This window comes from Pristis pectinata, chromosome 21, assembly GCF_009764475.1.
Source record: "Pristis pectinata isolate sPriPec2 chromosome 21, sPriPec2.1.pri, whole genome shotgun sequence".
NCBI lineage: Eukaryota > Metazoa > Chordata > Chondrichthyes > Rhinopristiformes > Pristidae > Pristis > Pristis pectinata.
The window spans coordinates 35454205-35473860 of NC_067425.1; the positions used below are offsets into that span (position 1 = coordinate 35454205).

At 48.4% G+C, this 19656-nt stretch overlaps 1 protein-coding gene across 2 annotated transcripts in view; it reads left to right on the forward strand.

The window, feature by feature from the left end:
• Positions 1-10846: 10846 nt before the first annotated feature.
• Positions 10847-19656, forward strand: part of atp2a3 (ATPase sarcoplasmic/endoplasmic reticulum Ca2+ transporting 3) — a 167204-nt gene continuing 158394 nt past the window's right edge. The window contains exon 1 of one of the 2 annotated variants that reach the window (XM_052035821.1): positions 10847-11107. In XM_052035821.1, coding sequence (XP_051891781.1) covers positions 10990-11107 — 118 coding nt within the window. In that variant the 5' untranslated portion in view covers positions 10847-10989. The remainder of the gene's footprint in view (positions 11108-19656) is intronic. The other variant, XM_052035820.1, reaches the window with a different exon arrangement.

Genomic DNA, 19656 nt, shown 5'->3' on the forward strand with positions numbered 1-19656 from the left:
GGGAGGCTCAGGAATGAGGCTCAGTCCACCACTGGCCACTGACTCCGTGGTGGTGACAAGGACTGTGCTTGAGCTCAGAAAGCCACTGTTCCCTCTGCCGTTAGCTGCTGCTGATGCCAGCTACGCACCGCCCTGCCTGCAACTGACTGGAGGGGCAGCAGGCTCTTTGTTCACCTGTCAGGGTTGAATAGCTGGGAGAGAGGTGCGGTGTTTGGGCCGCGGGGAAGATTCTTGCAGCACCGTCTGTGAGTGGATGCAGAGTGTCAGTGTTAGGTGGGCAGTGCCATGTACTGAGAGCTTCAGAGGCCAGTCATAGGGATAAGTGGGTACGTCAAGACTGCCCCTGTGGTCTGTAATGAAGAACTCATTCTCCTTCCAGAGCTGCTGCTGTGACCCCAGGAGGACTGCAGTTAGATCCGAAGCATAGCTTACAGACACCTTGCAAATGTGGAAGGTGACATGTCCCTGCTTCCAAGTAATCCTCATGCACCTCCTGAGCGTTACGGATCAGCACAGAAGGTCAGGACCGCATTCCGGGAGAGGGGAGGCACGGGTGTCAAAGCTTTCCCAGGAATACAGTGAGTCACCCAGTCTGCACCAGCAGCAGCAATTAAAGAACAAAATAGGCACACAGCGGCAGTGTGCAACATGGGGAGAGGCAGGAGAAGTAAACACACAGGAGATGTTAGTGCAGCATCACAGTTTTGACAAGGAACAGGACAAGATGATGGCTCGAGCACAAACAGACTATCTAGGCAGCCTAGGGGTGCACAAGCCCACATCTGAGTCATTCACGGCATAGATGGAAATGATCTTTCTGGATAATAATATTCTTGAGGCAGAGGATCGTGCTGGGAATGTGTAGGCATGGTGCACTGTTACAGGAGAAGGAAGGCTATCTTATCAGTGAAGGTTGGCTCTGAGACAAATCACATGTTTGTTAATCTGGGAGCCCCACAGAAAGCTAAAGATGCTCCCTTCCTAGAATTAGGACCAAAACTGGAGGATGATTTCATTCGGCAGACATCTGGGATGACAGGGATGTATGTCCATCACTGGGAGTTCGATGGTGGAGTAAACAGTCTGTGTTGAAAGAGCTATCTAGACGTTGATGCCTCAGTGAATTTTTAAACGTTGCACTGCAGTTTAGATTTGCTTGTGGCTTAAATTAGTAGTAGATTAATTCCAAATTATTAGGCATGATTTGGAATCCCACATTTGACTTTGCCTGCAGATTATAATGGAAGCACCAGGAAGTTTCAGGCACAAACATGAGGGTAGCTCCAGTCAGAAGGAGAGAGAGAGAGGTCCATGCTGGGAACAAGGTCAACCCCACAAGACGGCAAGCGGCACAAGTTCTTCCCACAGATATAATGGCAGCCATTCACCACACGTGTGTTATGTGTGCAGAGGAAAGGACAGCATGCAAATCCTGACTGAAAGCGCCTCGTTAATGGCACAGTGCTTACCACCACTGCCTCACAGCTTCAGGGACCCAGGTTCAATCCCGACCTCATTTGCTGTCTGTGTGGAGTTTGCACGCTCCCCTGTGACTGCATGGGTTTCCTCCAAGTGCTCCAGTTCCCTCCAACATCCCAAAGATGTGCTGGCTGGTTAATTGGTTGCTGTAAAGTACTCCTAATGTGTAGGTGGGTGTAAAGAAGATCCTAAGGGGAGCTGATGGGCTTGCGAGAGAGAATAAGTGGCAGGGAAAATGAGAGGGGGAGTGGGACTGATGAATTCCCCAGCTGTGAGCTGGCATGGACCTGATGGTCTGAATGGCCTCCTTCTCTAGCAGTGAAATGGCTGACAGGGAAGAAAATTTTCCGACAAGTAACTACAGAAAATGACTGCATAACACCAACAACGGTGCAGGTATGGCAGAATTTAGTTTATGGGGCATTCATGCTACTCATGGAAATGAAAATCATAAAAATGCGGATACTGGAAATCTAAAATAAAAACAGAATGTTGGAAACACTCAGCGGGTCAGGCAGAAGCTGTGGGAAGAGTAACAGAGTTCTTGTTTCTGGTCAAAGAGCCTTTGCCAGAAGGATTCTCTCTTCAACCTGAAACGTTGACTCTGCTTCTCTCTCCACAGACGCTGCCTAACCTGCTGAGTGTTTCAGGCATTTCTGTTTTTGTTTCAGATTTCCATCATCTACAGGTGTCTTTGGTGGTCCTCTTCTGCGCTCTTGACATAATGTGCATATTGATACTGAACCCTTTAAATCCTTGTCAATTCCTGCCCAATATACTATGCTTCCAACAATAGAATTGATATATACGTCAATATGTTCTGAATGTATCTCATCCAAAATCTGTCTTCTCTGGGGTTTACTTTTGTTTTATATTAATGCAAGGGATGTGGTCTTCACAGGTGGAGCCAGCATTTAATTGCCCATCCCTAATTGCCCTTGAGAAGGTGGTGGTGAGCTGCCTTCTTGAGTGACTGCAGTCCTTGAGGTGTGGGTACACGCACAATGCTGTTAGGGAGAGATCTCTGTTATTTTGACCCAGGATCTTGGCTCTTCTGCCTCCCTACTTCAGGCATCCTTGAGAATTCAAGGAGAATTCAAATCTTCAGTTGTAGAATGGTCTACATTTGGACACATCCAAACAGGCCCAGCCTCTGAGAGGTTGCTCAGGTAAGTTTTGCCCATATGTCTTGTGGTGACTGAACAATTTCTGCAGTGGTGTCTGGAAAGATATCATCGCCATCACCTAGCGTAAAGCAAAAGTTGTGATTTCATCACCGATATTCCAGGCACAAAGCACCAGCCATTGTGTTTTGTTGGGAAGCCTGGTACTCAATGGTGTAGTGGGCAGGCACAGTAGTGCAGCGGTTAGTGTAATGCTATTACAGCGCCAGCGACCCAGGTTCAATTCCGGCCACAGTCTGTAAGGGGTTTGTACGTTCTCCCCGTGTCTGCGTGGGTTTCCTCTGGGTGCTCCAGTTTGCTCCCACATTCCAAAGACATACAGGTTACGAAGTTGTGGGCATGCTATGTTGGTGCCTGAAGCGTGGCGACACTTGCGGGCTGCCCCCAGAACACTCTACGCAAAAGATGCATTTCGCTGTGTGTTTCGATGTGCATGTGACTAATAAAGATATCTTATAGTCATACTGAGACAGCAAGATTGCTTGTCCCTGCATCCTGGAGGCTGCCATGGTAGGAATCACCAACTTGGGACCCAGGATGATTAATAGCAATTTCTGATCTATAACTGAGGTGAAAGATTTTCTCAAGAACTACTAGCAGCTGGCTTTCATCGCGACCTTCACACAGTTCTGTTTAAAGTGCAAGGTACAAACACTGAGTGCTGCTGCTGACCAGTAGCCCTGACATGACTGCTGACTCTACAGCTTGAGGCATTGCACACAAGCATTGATGCCCTTGTCACGTTGTGATCTATCAGCGGGGACTCGTTGCTTTAATTCTGTTTCTGTATTGAGCCACACTCCATCTCTGTGTTCCATCTTCCTCAGGCAGTGACACAGTGACGTACCTTGCCAAGGGATCAGGGAGGAGGTCCTAGCTGCCCCTAGGAAATACCATGCCTTGCCATGCAGCACACCTTTCCATTCCTTTCAATTGTAAGGTGGACATGTTGCATTAGTATGAATTTAAACTGACATAACTCTTAATAGAGGTGAGAATTCTATGTGAATCTATGTCATAAAACATATTATTTCTAAATTGAAAACAGAAAGTGCTGGAAATGCTCTGCAGGACAGGAAATATCTGGGGAGAATAAAATAAAGGTATTCATTTCAGGCCAATGATCTCTACGGTGGTGACACAGTGTAATGTAACGACACAGTGCGTGGCACAATGTGATACAGGAGCACTCAGTGTCTTGTGGCCAGTACTAAACTCTTAACCATTAGTATCTCTGTTTGTGAGGCTTCTATTGCAACAGTGGCTTCACTTGTAAGTCTTCTCCCTGGCTGTAAGGTGCTTTGGGCCATTATGAAGTTGTCGAATAGCATTCCTTCTTTATCCAAGTTATATTGTGTGTGACAGGTGTCACTCAGCAATATCCTTCACATTATATTTTATTGTTCACCTTGACCACTAGCTGTGAACAATAAAAGTTAAATGAGAACATTTCTTAGCCAAAGAAAGGCAAAAAATCTGCAGATGCTGGAAGTCTGAAATAAAAACAGAAAATGCTGGAAGCACTCAGGGGTTGTGGGACATTAGGGACATTTAAAAGACTCTTAGACACATGAATGATAAATGGGGGGCTATGTGGGTGGGAAGGGTTAGATAGATCTTAGAGCAGGATAAAATGTCGGCACAACATTGTAGGCCGAAGGGCCTGTACTGTGCTGTAATGTTTGATGTTCTATGTTCTTGGTCAGGGAGCATCTGTGGAAAGAAGGGTCTCCAACCTGAAACGTTAGCTCTGTTTCTCTTTCCACAGGTACTGCCTGACCTATTGAGTGTTTCCTACACTTTTTTGCTCTTACTTCTTCTTTGGCAGTCCCTCGTGATCGAGGGTGACTTTGCTTCCACTCCAGTTGTGTGGGTTCTTGTGGCCGATGTGACCGTCAGAAGCACACATGTACAGTAGCAAATCTTCTGGAATATCATGCAGTGAAGATCATGTCCACCATGTGTCTAGGCGAACAGAATCCACACTGACTTTGGAAGCAGCTCTTCACCAATGAGGAGGCAGCTGAGGAGGAATCTGGCGATGACCAACACAGGTATCTCTCAATGATTCCTCTTTCACTATTATAAGCTGTCTATTCCCTTTAAGTGAATCCATAATGCTTCATAAAAATACACTGGTTCTCCTAAACCACAGTACGGTAACAGTTGTTAGCCACACCAATGGCACAAAGTTAAGTGAACACTGATTTAGTGATGTGGTTGGGATTGAACTCCAGAGACCCAGGTTCAAACCTGACCTCTGGTCCTGTCTATGTGGAGCTTACACATTCTCTCTGTGACTGTGTGGTTTTTCTCCAGGTGCTCTGGTTTACATCCACATCCAGAAGCCGTGCTGGGAAGCACATTATTTGGCTGCTGCAGTGTAAGTGGGTGCTTGTAGACCAGCATGGACATGCTGGGCCAGAAGTCCTGCTCTGGTGCTGTGTGATTCCATGAGTCTATGAGCGCTGATGCCATCAGTGGATATGAACCTGTACAGGTACACCACAGAGCATGGATCACTGTCTCCCCCACACCATAGCTCTCTGCTGTCAGTGGTCCAACACCTCACATTCATGGCTGGTGAGATCCAGACACCAGGGCTGAGGCTTGGAGACCTGTCTAAGCCAGGTTAGCAGCAAAACAGGGGAGTGCTGCAGAGTGTCGGGGGGAAAGGTGGGGAGACTTTCGCCCTCCCACATCCCTGGGAAGTGGGGTCCCAGAGCCGGCAACAGCATGCAGGAGTGGCGTGGTGGCTGGGTCCCAGAGGGATTGTGTGAGGGGTCCCAGAGGGAGTGTGTGAGGGGTCCCAGAGGGAGTGGGTGTGGGGTCCCAGAAGGAGTGGGCCTACATCCAATTCACCCTGTTTGGACGTGATGAGCGGTGGATGGGATTTGGACGTGGCGAGCGGTGGATGGGATTTGGACGTGGCGAGCGGCGGATGGGATTTGGATGTGGCGAGCGGTGGATGGGATTTGGATGTGGCGAGCGGTGGATGGGATTTGGATGGCCTTTAAACTGTGGGGCAACATTAGAGGACAGTCTCACTATCAGCTTCACGACCCCTTGTGAAGAGTTGCTGGTGAACTGGACGGTCTAAACCCCAACCTGTTGGGGGGTCATCCCAACTATTGAAGACCAGTCTGGGACCCGCACTGAATGTTTACAAGACAGTATTTCAGTGTGAGGCTAGGAGTTGGGAGAGGGATATTTGGAGAGGGCAGGGGCACATCGGGGTTTGTGGCTGTGGATCGCAGGGACACACACACACACATGCATGCACACATATGCACTTCTGCACACTGAGACAGATGTGCACTCACACATGCACACATATATAAATGTGCTTGCACATGCAGATGTGTGCACACACCCACACACTGACACACGCACATGCACACATACACAAACAGATTTGCACATGCTGATGCACACCCAGACACACACATGCACAAACTCATTTTTGTTTGCACGCATGCAGACATATATACAAACACCCACACAGATTGACACATTAATGCACACACACACTTGCACATGCAGTTCTGTACCCGCAGACCCACACATACATACGTGCAGACATATATCCACACACCCACAAACAAATAAACGCAGACAGATAGACATGTACACATGCACACACATCCAAACACACTTGCACATGCTGATACACACACACACACACACACACACACACACACACACAGAGTCAGTACCACCCCCACCATATTTTCTAGCCTCTTTATGTTACTCATGTTAGTCAAGGAATAAACATTCGATCAACATAGGTGACATGCCCATTGCTTTTCTTTGAATACGACTGGGTCATTTACGTCCATCGAGCGGGTGGGCAGGACCTAGATTTAAAGTCTTAAGGGAAAGGCAGCAGACCCTGCAGTAAGGCTCTGTGTGGACAGGACAGTAGTGCCAGCCTGCAATATCCGCTCAAAGCTCTGTAGTGACACCCCAGCCCATAACACTTGGGATCAAGAATGAAGATGGTGTCAGCTGAGCCACACCTGACACCTCAGGAGGTAAAGAGGAACTGGAAATAGTTCAGCAAGAGCATTAAGGAAGTCACCACATTGACAGGTCAGATATTAATAGAATGTAGACAAGCTCTACTAGTTTTTCCAGCTGGATTACTTAGCAAAATAAATAATGGTAGTTTCTTTGTTATATGGTGAATGCACCTCCCTTGGTTATTCTTGGGAAAGTATTGTTAATATTGTTGTTAGCATTAATGCAATTCCACTGCACTCCAAATACGTGCCGGGATTCAAGACCACCTCTCCTTCTTCTGAGCTCCAATGCGTATGGGCCCAAACTGGTTGACCTTTCCTCTGAAGACAACCCTTTCACCCCAGGAATCAATTCAGTAAACCTTCTCTGAACCATCTCCAATACAAGGATGTCCCTTGTTAAGTGTAGAAACCCAAATTGTGGGCAACACTCTGGGTGTGGTCTCACTAACACCCTCCTGTTTTGTTACTCCTCCCATCTTGCAACAAAAGTCAAAACTAAAAACCATTTCCCCCTGCAATCTGTGGAGCGATTCCCACATCCGGCACTTTGATTTGGAGTCAACCTGCTGCCTTTATAAGGGAGCTGACTTCATAGCTATTGAAAATGGTGACAGATTTATAGAGATATGACACCTATACCTTACCTTTTTCAACTGTGACTGAGCGCTCACTTACTCACCTCCCAGATGGAAGATTGTGAATTCATGTTCCACTCAGAGACTTGGTATCATCATCTCGGCAGACCACGTGTGCCATGAAGCAATGATGTATGGTCAGAGGTGCCAACTTCCAGCTGAGACATTAAACTAATGGTCTGTCTGGTTTTGTATGTGGATGTTAAGAGCATTGGAAGTATTTAAGAAGATTGAGGAAGTTCTCCTAGTGTCCTAGCCAAAATTCATCCTTCGATCAGCATTATGAACGCAGGGTGCTCCCCATCGTGTTCATTTTGAGAGACCTGCTGTGCATGACGTGGTTCACAGTTTCCCAAGTTACATCAGATTTCACGTCCCTCATTGGCTGCAAAGGGACATGGAATCTGATGGAACATGGGAAACTCTGCAACCACGTCATGCACAGCAGGTCCCTCAGAAGGAACACGATGGGAACATTTTCTTTTCTCAAAAGAAAGCTTTTTGCAAGGTTTTCACACTTGCAAAGTGTTTTCTTTTCCTCCCACATTAACCAATGATTTGTGGGAATTTCCACGTGGTCTCTCAGTAGAGTGGGTATGGTGGCTCACAGCCTTTACCCCATGCCTTGTTTGTATCCTTTGCCTGCAGACAGGCATCCCACGGATAAACAACTCAACCATTTTTCATAAAATGACCATGGTCAGATCATTCAACTTGCTGAGATTATTATAGCCTATCGTACACTAAGAAAGGGTTAATTAACAACCTGGTAGTGAAAAATCCTTTAGGGAAGAATGATGATAATAGGATAGAATTTTTAAAAATCAAAATTGAGAGTGATTTAATTCAATCTGAAACCAGGACCTGAAATCTAAGCAAAACAACCTACAAAAGTATGAGATGTGAGTTGGCTTTGGTAGACTGTGAAACCAAGTTAAAAGTAACAGGTAATTACTAACACTTGAAGAATTAATACATAATTTACAACAAATATATATTCCTTTCAGGCACAAAAGCACAACAGGAATAGTGGCCCAGCTGTGGCTAACAAGGGAATTTAAAGATAGTATTAGATCAAAGGGAAATGCTTATTATGTTGCCAAAAACAACAGGAAGTCTGAAGGTCAGGAAAATTTCAAAGTTCAGCAAAGAACCAAGAGATTGATGGACCTAGAATATGGGAGTAAGCTAGGGAGAAACATGGTAAGAGAATGTGATGCTTTGACATCTATAGATAAGTTAATGCGGGTCCCTTACACACTGAGGCAAGAGAAATTATACTGGGGAATAAGGAATTGGTAGAGAAATTAAACAAATACTTTGTGTGTCTTCATGGAAGAACATGCAGAAAGCTTGCTGGAAGTAATGGAGGTGTTGAAGAAATTAATGCGATTAAAAGGCAATAATTCCCCAGAATCTGCTGACCTGCATCCCAAGGTTTTCCAAGAGGTGGCTGTGGAGATAGTGGATTGACTGGCTGTTATCTTCCAAATTCCATTGCTCCTAGAACAGTTCCCACAGACTGGAAGGTAGCCACTGTAATCCTACTTTGAAAGGAAGAAGGAAAGGACAATTATGGCCCAGTTAGCCTGACATTAGTGGCAGGGACCATGTTGCAACATTTTATTAAGGAAGATGTGGCAGACAGAAAATAATAAGTCATGCTTGACAAATTTGTTACAGTTTTTTTGAGGTTGCATTAAGGGGGAACCAGCAGAGGTGACACATTTGGACTATTAAAAGCTCTTTGAAAAGGTTAGTAAACAACAAAGTAGAGCCCATAGGATCAGAGATTAGTGCTGGGGCCACTGCTGTTCACAGTGTTTATTAATTTGGATGAGGGATCACATGGATTATATCCAAGATTGCTGGTGGTACAAGTGTCAATATATACCATGAGGGAGACACAGAGATACTATAGAGAGGTATTGACAGGCTAAGTGAGTGAGCAAAGACAGTGGCAGGTGAGATATAATGTGGAAAATGTGAGGTAGAAAAAAATAGAAAGTTATCACTTTCTTGATGTGGGAAAGTTGATTGGAGTTCAGGGAGATCTGCATGTCCAGGTACATAAACCACTGAAAGTTAGCATGTAGACGCAGCAAGCAATTGGGTAGGTAAATGGTACATTGGTCTTTAGTGCTGGAGGATTTGAATTCTACCCTTGAATTTCTCAGATTTCACAGCAGCAGGGTTCAGAAAAAGGCCCATCAATTCCACTGGGGGCAACATCTGTAGAAAGGACCGAGGTAATTTCCTTTCCCGTTTGATTTAATCAGGACACTTGGTGAGAACGGAAGTAAGTCTTCGCTGCATCTTCCCCAGGGAGTAGAGTGTGCCCATTATGGTTGGAGAGTGGGCCTCAGTAATCAGGTGGGAATATTTGAACGCATGAATCAGGAGTAGGCCATTCGGCCTCTCTAGTCTGTTCCAGCATTCAATTTGATCATGGCTGATCTGATGGTTGTCTCAGTTCTGCATCTGCGTCTATCCCGGGGAACCTCTTTCACCCCTTTGCTTCTCAAGGATCTCTCAACCTCTGCCTTAAAAATGTTGACTATCTCTGCCTCCGCTGCCCTTTGATGAAGAGAGCTCCAGAGGCTCACAGAGAAAAGACGTCGCCTCATTTCTGCTTCAGTGGGAAGCCGGGAGTCAGCTTGCTGTTGGAAGACAGCCTCAGAGACCTGATTGGTCAATGATTGGACTTCAAAAACATACAACTAGCAAGCCCTACAGCCTCACTGGTCAGTACAAGATCCAGACTTTCTGGACATTTTAAATTTGTCCTAGTTCCCCATCAGATTTTTACGTCAAAGAGAAATCTCACTACACTTTTTTTTAAGAGCAGGATGTTGTTTCATTACTTATCATCAACCAATTATCCAAACAGAGTATCTGGTCATTAAACCCTTGTTTGTGGTCATTACACCCTGGTGCAATTTGCCCGTTCAACCTAAGCTGCAAAAATGAATTCATCTTCACACCGCAGGTTATTGGCTGGCAGCTACTTCGGGACATCCCGATGTAGAAGTTCCCTGAGAGAAGCCGCTGGAGATACAGCGGCCAGTCCGCACCTGGAGAAGGAAAGCCGGAGTCTGATACTGCAGCCCACACCATGGTCGGATCCGAGGCGGTCGCAGGGTAGATGGTGGGGCGGGAGAGGGGAGAGCGTGGTGGGCTCCCCGTCACTGGGCACAGCGGGGGGGGGGGGGGGGGGAGCGGTGCCAGCCACGCAGCGGAGGGTGCAGTGAGCCGGGGGGTGGCGAGGGCGACCGTGCCCCGGGCAGGGCTGCAGTGCAGGGAAGCGGCGGCGCGACCCCCTCCCTCCCCCCGCCAGCCAGCCACACCGCGCCCCTCCAACACGGAAGCGGGCAGAAGGGGGGGGGGGCTTGCTACACGGCCCACCAATCAGGGGGCGCGACGCCCGCCGGGGGCGGGGCCTCCGTCGCACCCCCGCGCGGCGGCAGCCAATGGGAGGCCCGCAGGTCGGGGGCAGGGGCGGGGCCCGGCGGAGGGGGGGCGGGGCCAGGGCGGACAGCGCCGCCGAGCCAAACACACCTGCGGCTGCAGCGGGAGGGAGCGGCTGGGGCGGTCGCCGTGTCAGTGTGGGGCCGAGCCGAGCCGAGCAGAGCAGGGCAGGGCAGGCGGCAGCGGAGAGCGGGCAGCATGGACAAGGCGCACAGCAAGACGGTGGAAGAAGTTCTCGCCCACTTCGGCGTGAATGAGAACACGGGGCTGAGCCCCGAGCAAGTGAGGCAGAACCAGGAGCGCTGGGGGCTCAACGGTGAGTGAGTGAGTGAGTGAGAGGGCGGTCTGGGGGGTGCGGGTTGGCGGGCAGAGGGTCTGGGGGTGAGGGAGGGAGTGGGTGTAGTGGGTGGGTGGACAGAGGGTCTGGGGTGAGGGAGTGGGTTGGGGGTTGAGTGGGGCAGGAGGGGGTGATGGGGCGAGTGGGGGGTAGGGGGTGTGTGGGCAGGGTGAGGGAGTGGGTGGGCAGCAGGCCTGGGTGGTGAGGGAGTGGGTGGTCTGGGGGGTGTGGGTGGCTGGCAGAGGGTCTGGGGGGTGTGGGTGGCTGGCAGAGGGTCTGGGGGTGTAGGTGGGTAGGTGGGCAGAGGGTCTGGGGGGTGTGGGTAGGTGGGCAGAGGGTCTGGGGGGTGTGGGTGGCTGGCAGAGGGTCTGGGGGGTGTGGGTGAGTAGGTGGGCAGAGGGTCTGGGGGGTGTGGGTGGCTGGCAGAGGGTCTGGGGGGTGTGGGTGGGTAGGTGGGCAGAGGGTCTGGGGGGTGTGGGTGGCTGGCAGAGGGTCTGGGGGGTGTGGGTGGGTAGGTGGGCAGAGGGTCTGGGGGGTGTGGGTGGCTGGCAGAGGGTCTGGGGGGTGTGGGTGGGTAGGTGGGCAGAGGGTGTGGGTGGGTAGGTGGGCAGAGGGTCTGGGGGGTGTGGGTGGCTGGCAGAGGGTCTGGGGGGTGTGGGTGGCTGGCAGAGGGTCTGGGGGGTGTGGGTGGCTGGCAGAGGGTCTGGGGGGTGTGGGTGGCTGGCAGAGGGTCTGGGGGTGTAGGTGGGTAGGTGGGCAGAGGGTCTGGGGGGTGTGGGTAGGTGGGCAGAGGGTCTGGGGGGTGTGGGTGGCTGGCAGAGGGTCTGGGGGGTGTGGGTGAGTAGGTGGGCAGAGGGTCTGGGGGGTGTGGGTGGCTGGCAGAGGGTCTGGGGGGTGTGGGTGGGTAGGTGGGCAGAGGGTCTGGGGGGTGTGGGTGGCTGGCAGAGGGTCTGGGGGGTGTGGGTGGCTGGCAGAGGGTCTGGGGGGTGTGGGTGGGTAGGTGGGCAGAGGGTCTGGGGGGTGTGGGTGGCTGGCAGAGGGTGTGGGGGGTGTGGGTGGGTAGGTGGGCAGAGGGTGTGGGTGGGTAGGTGGGCAGAGGGTCTGGGGGGTGTGGGTGGCTGGCAGAGGGTCTGGGGGGTGTGGGTGGCTGGCAGAGGGTCTGGGGGGTGTGGGTGGCTGGCAGAGGGTGTGGGTGGGTAGGTGGGCAGAGGGTCTGGGGGGTGTGGGTGGGCAGAGGGCTATGGTTGAGTGGGCAAAGGACTTGGGGGTGAGTGGGTAGAGTGACTGTGAGCAGGTGGGGGTGAAATGAGTGTGAGTTATTGGCCGGATTCAACAAGGGAGAATAATCGTTGGCCTTCGTGCAAGGGGAGGGGTGCCTGTGGGTGACCTGTGACAAAAGGGGGTGGAGGAGGAGGATTGAAGGAATGGGAAGGTCTGTGGGGGAGGAAAGGAGCATGAAGGGAAAACAGTGAGGCTGTTTGATAGAGAGCTGCTGTGTGTGGGGCAACAGGGAGACACTGGCTGCAAGACAGAACGTTTCCTGTGGATGATAGTCTAGCAGTCTTTCTTCTCCTGTCATCACCAGCACAGGGTGGAGGTTATTGGTTAACATGCATTGGCAGGACAGCAGCCAATGATTTGCTTGCACACTATGGTATCCTAAACCCTGATTGGTCAACGGTCTGACACCAAACTTCAGGAGAGGAGTTTATTAGATTTGAATGAGGCTGTGTGAGGAAGGGTGAATTATTTTCAAGTGTATATTGTTTTACATGGGCCTAAAACCATTACTTGAAATGCATTATGATGGAGGCATTGGTGGCCCCCACAACTGTTGTAGCGTTCATTTACCACTTGATTGGGGATTAGAACAAAGGCAGGCAGGGGTAAAGTGACTACACTTCAGGATATAGTGCTGCAAAAGAGGGTCAGTGGGCAGAAAGAAGGGCTTCAGTCAGGAGTCAGTAATGGGTGCTCTTGTGGGCTCTGTCGCTGTTGCTTTGGGCTGAGTTAGTAGCCAGTAACACGAATGCGCTGCATGCTCCACTAATGTCGCTGTCAGGGGCTTGCTGCTTGCGACAAGTAGCGAGGAACAGCGCTGGCTTGTGACCTGGCTATGTGCCGTCGATTTCCCCTTTCTCTCTTTGACTTTGTGTGGTGCCATCTGTAGGAGAGCTCTGACGTACAGGATAAGTGAAGCCACAAAGCGGGCCAAGCTGCAAATCACATTTAAAAAAAATTACTGCAGATGCCAAACTAGGAAGCAAAAAGCATGAATTATACTTTACTGCTGTAGGAAGTGAATGGATTAATAGACACCTGGGAATTAGTTAGCCAAACTACCATTAAATCATTTAAATTCCATTGTTTAAACTTTAAAAGTTAGAGGGAATGACAATCCACATATGTAAACTTCTTTTCCTGTGTTTAAGTGCTCAAGTGCAGGTACTAGTAATAGCTGTTAGTTTTGCACTATTGACCACAAGCATTACAACTGCAAATTCTGGCCAGAGTTTATATATGATGGATTGTGTTGCAATTAATACTGCAGAGCAGTCTCCTGCTTTCTCTATTGTGCAATAAACATCAAACCAAAAGATAAATATGGACCTTAAGTTTTTTTCACTGCTCTTTCCGATGGGCCAGCCTAGATTAGAACTGTCTCTGGAGTATAGAAGCTACGCCACAGACACGAGAGCCTGATTTTGTTTGTTGGTTGACCTCTGTTGAACTTGTGGCTTCAGGAATATGGTCAGTGGCTCCCCTACTCCCTTAAGTCTGTGAGTTTGGTTTTGAGAGGAGGCAGGAGAGACATGTGCATGCGTGAGACACCACAGTAGTTTCGACCTCCATCTCCTTGGGTTTTTTCTTGAGCAACTGCTTGCACTCACTGAACTGACCAAGGTGACAGTGTTTTCTTTTATTCAAGCTAAAAGAAAAATGTTTAACATTTTAAATTTTATAGCTTGCTTTAAATGTAAATAATTTAGTTCAAACATTTGCTTTGAGTACATTGAAGAAACGTATACAGCTTTCTCTGAAATATGTGGATTCTTCAGAATGTATGTGCAGTGCTTCAGTACAACTGTCATTAGAAGGACATGCCTAATCTGGCATTTGATGTGCTAAATACCACACCGTCCACAGAGCTCCCTCTATCTCTTATACTGCATCTCCTTCATTGTGACAGGATTCTGGAGTGCTTTTCCTTTTGAAGTGCTGGTACAATTCACCGTGTCCATTTAATTCAATGTGTACTCTGTAGACAGACTTGCTGTCGCTTCAGGGTAGGTTCACAGAACAGTCTGAAACCAGCTTTTGAAATTAGAGGTGTGGGGTGAGGGCACCACGATGTCATTGGCCCAGCAGAGGTTTGCTGCTGGTGACTTCTGCCCACTTTTTATTAATACTGCAGTACTACAGAGTGTGGAGGAGCAAAGGGGCCTTGGAGTACAAGTCCAAGGATTCCCCAGAAGTAGCAGCACAGGTAGATCAGGTGGTCAAGAATGCACACAGGACACTTGTCTTTGTTAGCTAGGAGAGAGAATATAAGAACAGGTTATGGTACTACCATGTAATGCTTTGGTTAGACCACAGCTGCAATATTGTGTGCCGTTCTGGTCGCCCTACTAGAGGAAGGGTGTGATTTAACTGGAGAGGGTGCAGAGGAGATCCAACAGGCTATTGCCTGAATTGGAGCATTTCATCTCTGAGGAGAGACTGGGTTTATTCTCCTTGGAGCAGGGAACACGGACAGGGATCTGATAGATTTGGACAAAATTGAGGAGTGTAGATAGGGTTGGTAGTGAGAAATTTATCCCAATGTTGGAGCTGTCGAAATCCAGAGGGTTTAGGATTAAGGTGAAGGTTAAAGGAATCCGATTTTAAAAACAGTTTTCACTTGGAGGGTGGTTGTAATGTAGAACAAACTGTGTGGGAGGCAGGTGCCCTCGCAACATTTAAGTATCTCGACAAGCACCTGAATCGCCAAGGCACGGAAGGCCACGGGCTGGGAAATGGGATTAATGTGGATGGTCTAACGACGGCCAGCATGGACGTGGTGGGCTGAAGGGCCTCTTTCTGTGGCGTGTGACTCCATGATGTCTTTGGGGTGACGGGACTGGAGAGGAACACAGGGCTTTACTATACTGAGAAGCCGTCAGGAACTGCAGTAGATGGAGGCTATAAAGAGGAGCTGTTGTCGTTCTTGGTTGACTGGTTTGGGATGTGAAGCACGAGTGTGAGGGAGGGGTGGTGAGAATGCAGTGATCTAGCAGCGCGGAGAATGCACAGTTCAAGAGATTTCTTCATCTTGCAGAGGTAAAATGAATCATCAGCCCAGTGATAAACAATGCTTTCTGCATGTTGGTTCTTGGAGGAAGTACTTACTAACATGAAGAGTACTCTGAAAAGTAGGAAGTGTGTTTATACTCGAGTACCTGCTAGATGGTGCTTCTTAAAGCTAGTTCAGCCACAGCAGTGGGGAACACGAGTCAATGTGGAACGTATCGTATCTAACGAACATCAGATGTTAGAGCTGCTGAGTCTGTCAGTGTTTTGTCCCTCCATTCCCTCTTATTGTTACAATGCAACCGTGAATATGCACTAGAAGTACTTCATTGGAAGCAATGTTGTGAAAATATAAATGCAAGGCCAAACACCAAGCTACCAGTGGCTCGGCACCTCCCTCTTTACCTTGCCTGCTTCTAGACGTGGCTGTTAGTTTATGTGGAGGGTTCAGTTAAAAGAGGAAGCCGGGAGTTGTGGGAGAGAAGGGGACCTACTGATATCACAGGGTCAAGATGAAAGGCAGATGAAGGGTCAGTCTTTAAACAATAACTGAAACACAGCTGAATAACGATCAGTTGCTTGAAACTTTTGTACTGGGGTGGGTGTTTGTTGATGAGGCAAGGGTATTGAGGGATACACAGCCAAGGCAGGTCAATGGAGTATAGAGAAGCTGTGAATTAATGGAAAAGCAACATATGCTCTGAGTATCCACTGCAAAAATATTTGTTTTAACTCTGTAATATCATTAACATTTAAATGATCAAATGTTGCTGCATTTGATAATTTAAATTTGATAATTTAAACCACTTCCTCATCTTTATGTTGCTTATTTCAAACATTAGGTGTTATTTTTAGACCTGAAGTATTGGTGGTAACTAATTTTTTTTTAAAAATGTTTTGGCTTCTATACTGAGGCCAGTGTTCGAGGCACAGGCAGGGTGAAGTAGCTGAAGCTGTGTTATAATGGTGTTCCACTTCCTGTCTTCGAGTTATGCTTTGAACTGTAGAGAGTTGTCTGAAAGATAACTGTGTACAATTCAGTTGGTAGGGATGGTGCAGCAGGGGCCACCAGACACTACTGGATTGTTCTCTTCCTCTCCCACCACCACCACCCCCATACAAACCCACCCCTGCTGAGACCCCAGACCCCAGGACTGATTGAGCTTGTTCTGTGGATGGTAGAAGGTTGAGGACGCAGCTGGGGTGACGTTGGGGGCAGGGATGGGCAGCTGGAGTTGGGGGCTGATTGAGGAGGTGTGTGGAGTGAGTTCAGCGGAGAGACCGGCGTTTATTAATGGGATTGGGAGCAACACGCACGAAGTGCTGGAGGAGCTCAGCGGGTCAGGCAGCATCTGTGGAGGGAAATGAACGGTCGACATTTTGGGCCGAGACCCTTCACCAGGACCGGAACGGAAGAGGGCAGAAGCCAGAATAAAACGGTCAGGGGAGGAGCACAGGCAGGCAGGTGATGGGTGAGTCCAGGTGACAGGGGGAAAGTGGGGGAGGGGGATATGCTGAGAGGTGGTAGGTAGAAGAGCAAAGGACTGAAGAAGGAATCCAGTCGGAGAGGACAGTGGACCATGGAATAAAGGGAAGGTGGTGGGGAATAGATGGGCAGGTCACGAGGGTGGGGGAGGGGAAAGAGAAGGGGGAGTTGGCCACAGGAATAAGGGAAAACAAAGGGTGGGGGGGGGGGGGAAGGAGGGAGGAAAAAAAAGGGGAAAGAAGAGGGCAGGAGTTACCGGAAGTTAGAGAAATTGATGTTGAGACCATCAGGTTGGAGACTCCCAAGGCAGAATGAGGTGTTGTTCCTCCAACCTGCATCTGGCCTCAACGTGGCCATGGATAGACATGTTGGTATGGGATTGGGATGCAGAACTGAAGTGGGTGGCCACTGAGATCCTTGCTTATGTGGCGGACAGGGTGGAGGTACTCGATGAAGCAGTCACCCAATCTGTGCCAGCTCTCACTGATGTAGAGGAGGATTAATGGGACTGTTGAGTCTGGAAGGGCAGTGGGTGGGAATCTGGAGGAATGAGTGGTGATTGTGGACAGGACGGGTAGGGTAATGAGGGGCTCGGAACAGGATGGTGTGTTGGGGAGTTGGTTTAGAGGTTTATTCAGACACTGTTAGTAAGACCATGTTGTCCCAGAAGTGCCCAATGACGAGCAGCTCAGGACCACGGGGTCTAAGTTCCCTTGCAGTGTTCCAAAAGGAGTAATGTTCAGGCAGTGAGGTTGTTGAGTGTAGCAGTGGATTGGGAATCACAAATGGATGTCAGGTGAATTTTCAGTGATGCAGTGTGACCCAGACAGGTTGTCATTGGGTTTCATTCCAGGGCAGAACAAAATGTTTTGGATCGTGCAGTGCTGAGATAAATGGCTTTATTAAATTGAATTTTTAGGGAAGTAGAAATTTCACCAAAGGAATGATGTGACCTGGAAAGTATTTCAGAGCTAGCGTTACTTTGGGATTCAGGCCAGGAAGATCTCCATTGATCCCCACTTATCTCTCCTGAATTAAATGGCTTAATTGTTGAGAGCCAAATTGTTGCCCCAGTCTCCACTGATTGAACGCTAGCCCCTTAAATCACGGCTAAAATTCCAGGGAACTGCAGGGTTGAGGCATCTCACACAGCACAAGAAGGAAGACTAAGAATAGAACCAAATTACTCATAAGTTGCTGCTTGGCAACTGTTGTGATAGTGTACTAACGAATTTTATCAGCATTATATAATTATCAGTTAAAGGGTCTCTTCCGAAGTGATGTTGAGATGAACTGTCCATCTTCTGTTGCTGTTAATTCTGCTGAACTTTCTGCATTGCCCATTCAACACCACTTATAAGGGGCTGTTAATATTGCCTAGGCAGTTCACCGTAGTGAATAACAATCGACACCTTGCTAAGGAGGGGCATATTAAGAGAAGTCGATGGAAGGTCTTCAAGGAGGTGAGAGAGGTGGAAAGATTTGGAATGCTAACTCAAGTGTAGGTCAATGATGGGCAAACAAAAGTCAGGGAAGTGGCGGAGTGCAGGTCTGGAAGAATGTAGAGTTCTTGGGTAGCTACGGAGATGAGAGGGGTAATGCTGTAGGGGTTAAACTTTAAAACTGGTGTTTGAATGGACTACGAGCCAATGCAGGTCACCGGACACATGGATGAATAGGATCTCGTGCAGTTTTGGAAACTGTAGCGTAATTTTGTTTGAACAGAAGTCTGGGAACATTGGCAGTGAGGCTGGTCAGATCATTTGACTATTCGTGCTTTAAGGTAATAAAAATAGATTTACATGCACGGTCAACTATTGGAGTATTCTTCTGTCAAAACATTTAAAGAAATATTAAGCCATCCACAAAATTGCAGGAATGTAGTGTAGGATCTGGTAGGGTGGGAATCCGGTTTTACAAAGTGTGTGCATTCATCAACATGATGAAACATGCTGCGCTAATTCCTACTCCATGGTTGACATGGTCCGTGATGTTCCGGAGGTGAGATAATAAGTTCATGAGGAAAAGAATACTGTACCATTCCGGTTGTCAGATGTCAGTCGCAAAGGAGCTTCAGTGATACAGCACTGTTCCTCATCAATACTGTGAAAATTCCAAAGTGAAGTGATTATACGGCCTGCCTATGGTAGAATAAAACCTTTGGTTCTGGCAAGGGTCAGTCCGTGGACAGATTAAGTCCTGCAGGTGACGTGGCTGTGGTGGGCAGTATTCTGAAAGAGGTTGGGCTACCATTTCCTCTTGCAATCTGTGGCAAACAAAGGGAGCAGATGATGGTACAGAGCTGGCAGGGAACAAAGCTGGGGGTGGAACTTGCCCTCTTTTTAAAGCTGGGAGTCTTTTTTTTACTGATTTTAATGTCCCAGGTATTCAGAGGCATTTAAAAAAAGTATTAAATGTGATGTATTTTTAATAAATTGAGTAATCAATGCAAATCACAAAGATTTGAAGATCATTAAAATGTTAAAGCAAAATAACTTGAGAAGTCAGCCTTATTTGTTCTCCAGGCCTAAATGTAGTCACCAACATAAGTCCAAACTGACTGGCGCAGGTTTGGCAAGGTGTAATCGCAATACGGGAGGGGGGGGGGGGGGGGTTGCAGTGCGATTGGGTTCTGCTGTTGAATAGTCAGTCAACGCAGCTTCATCTATTACTCCGTATGCAAACCGAACGCAAGTCAGGGTCTTGCCTGTGTAGGAATGCCTGAGTGCTGGAGGTTGTACAGCATGATTTA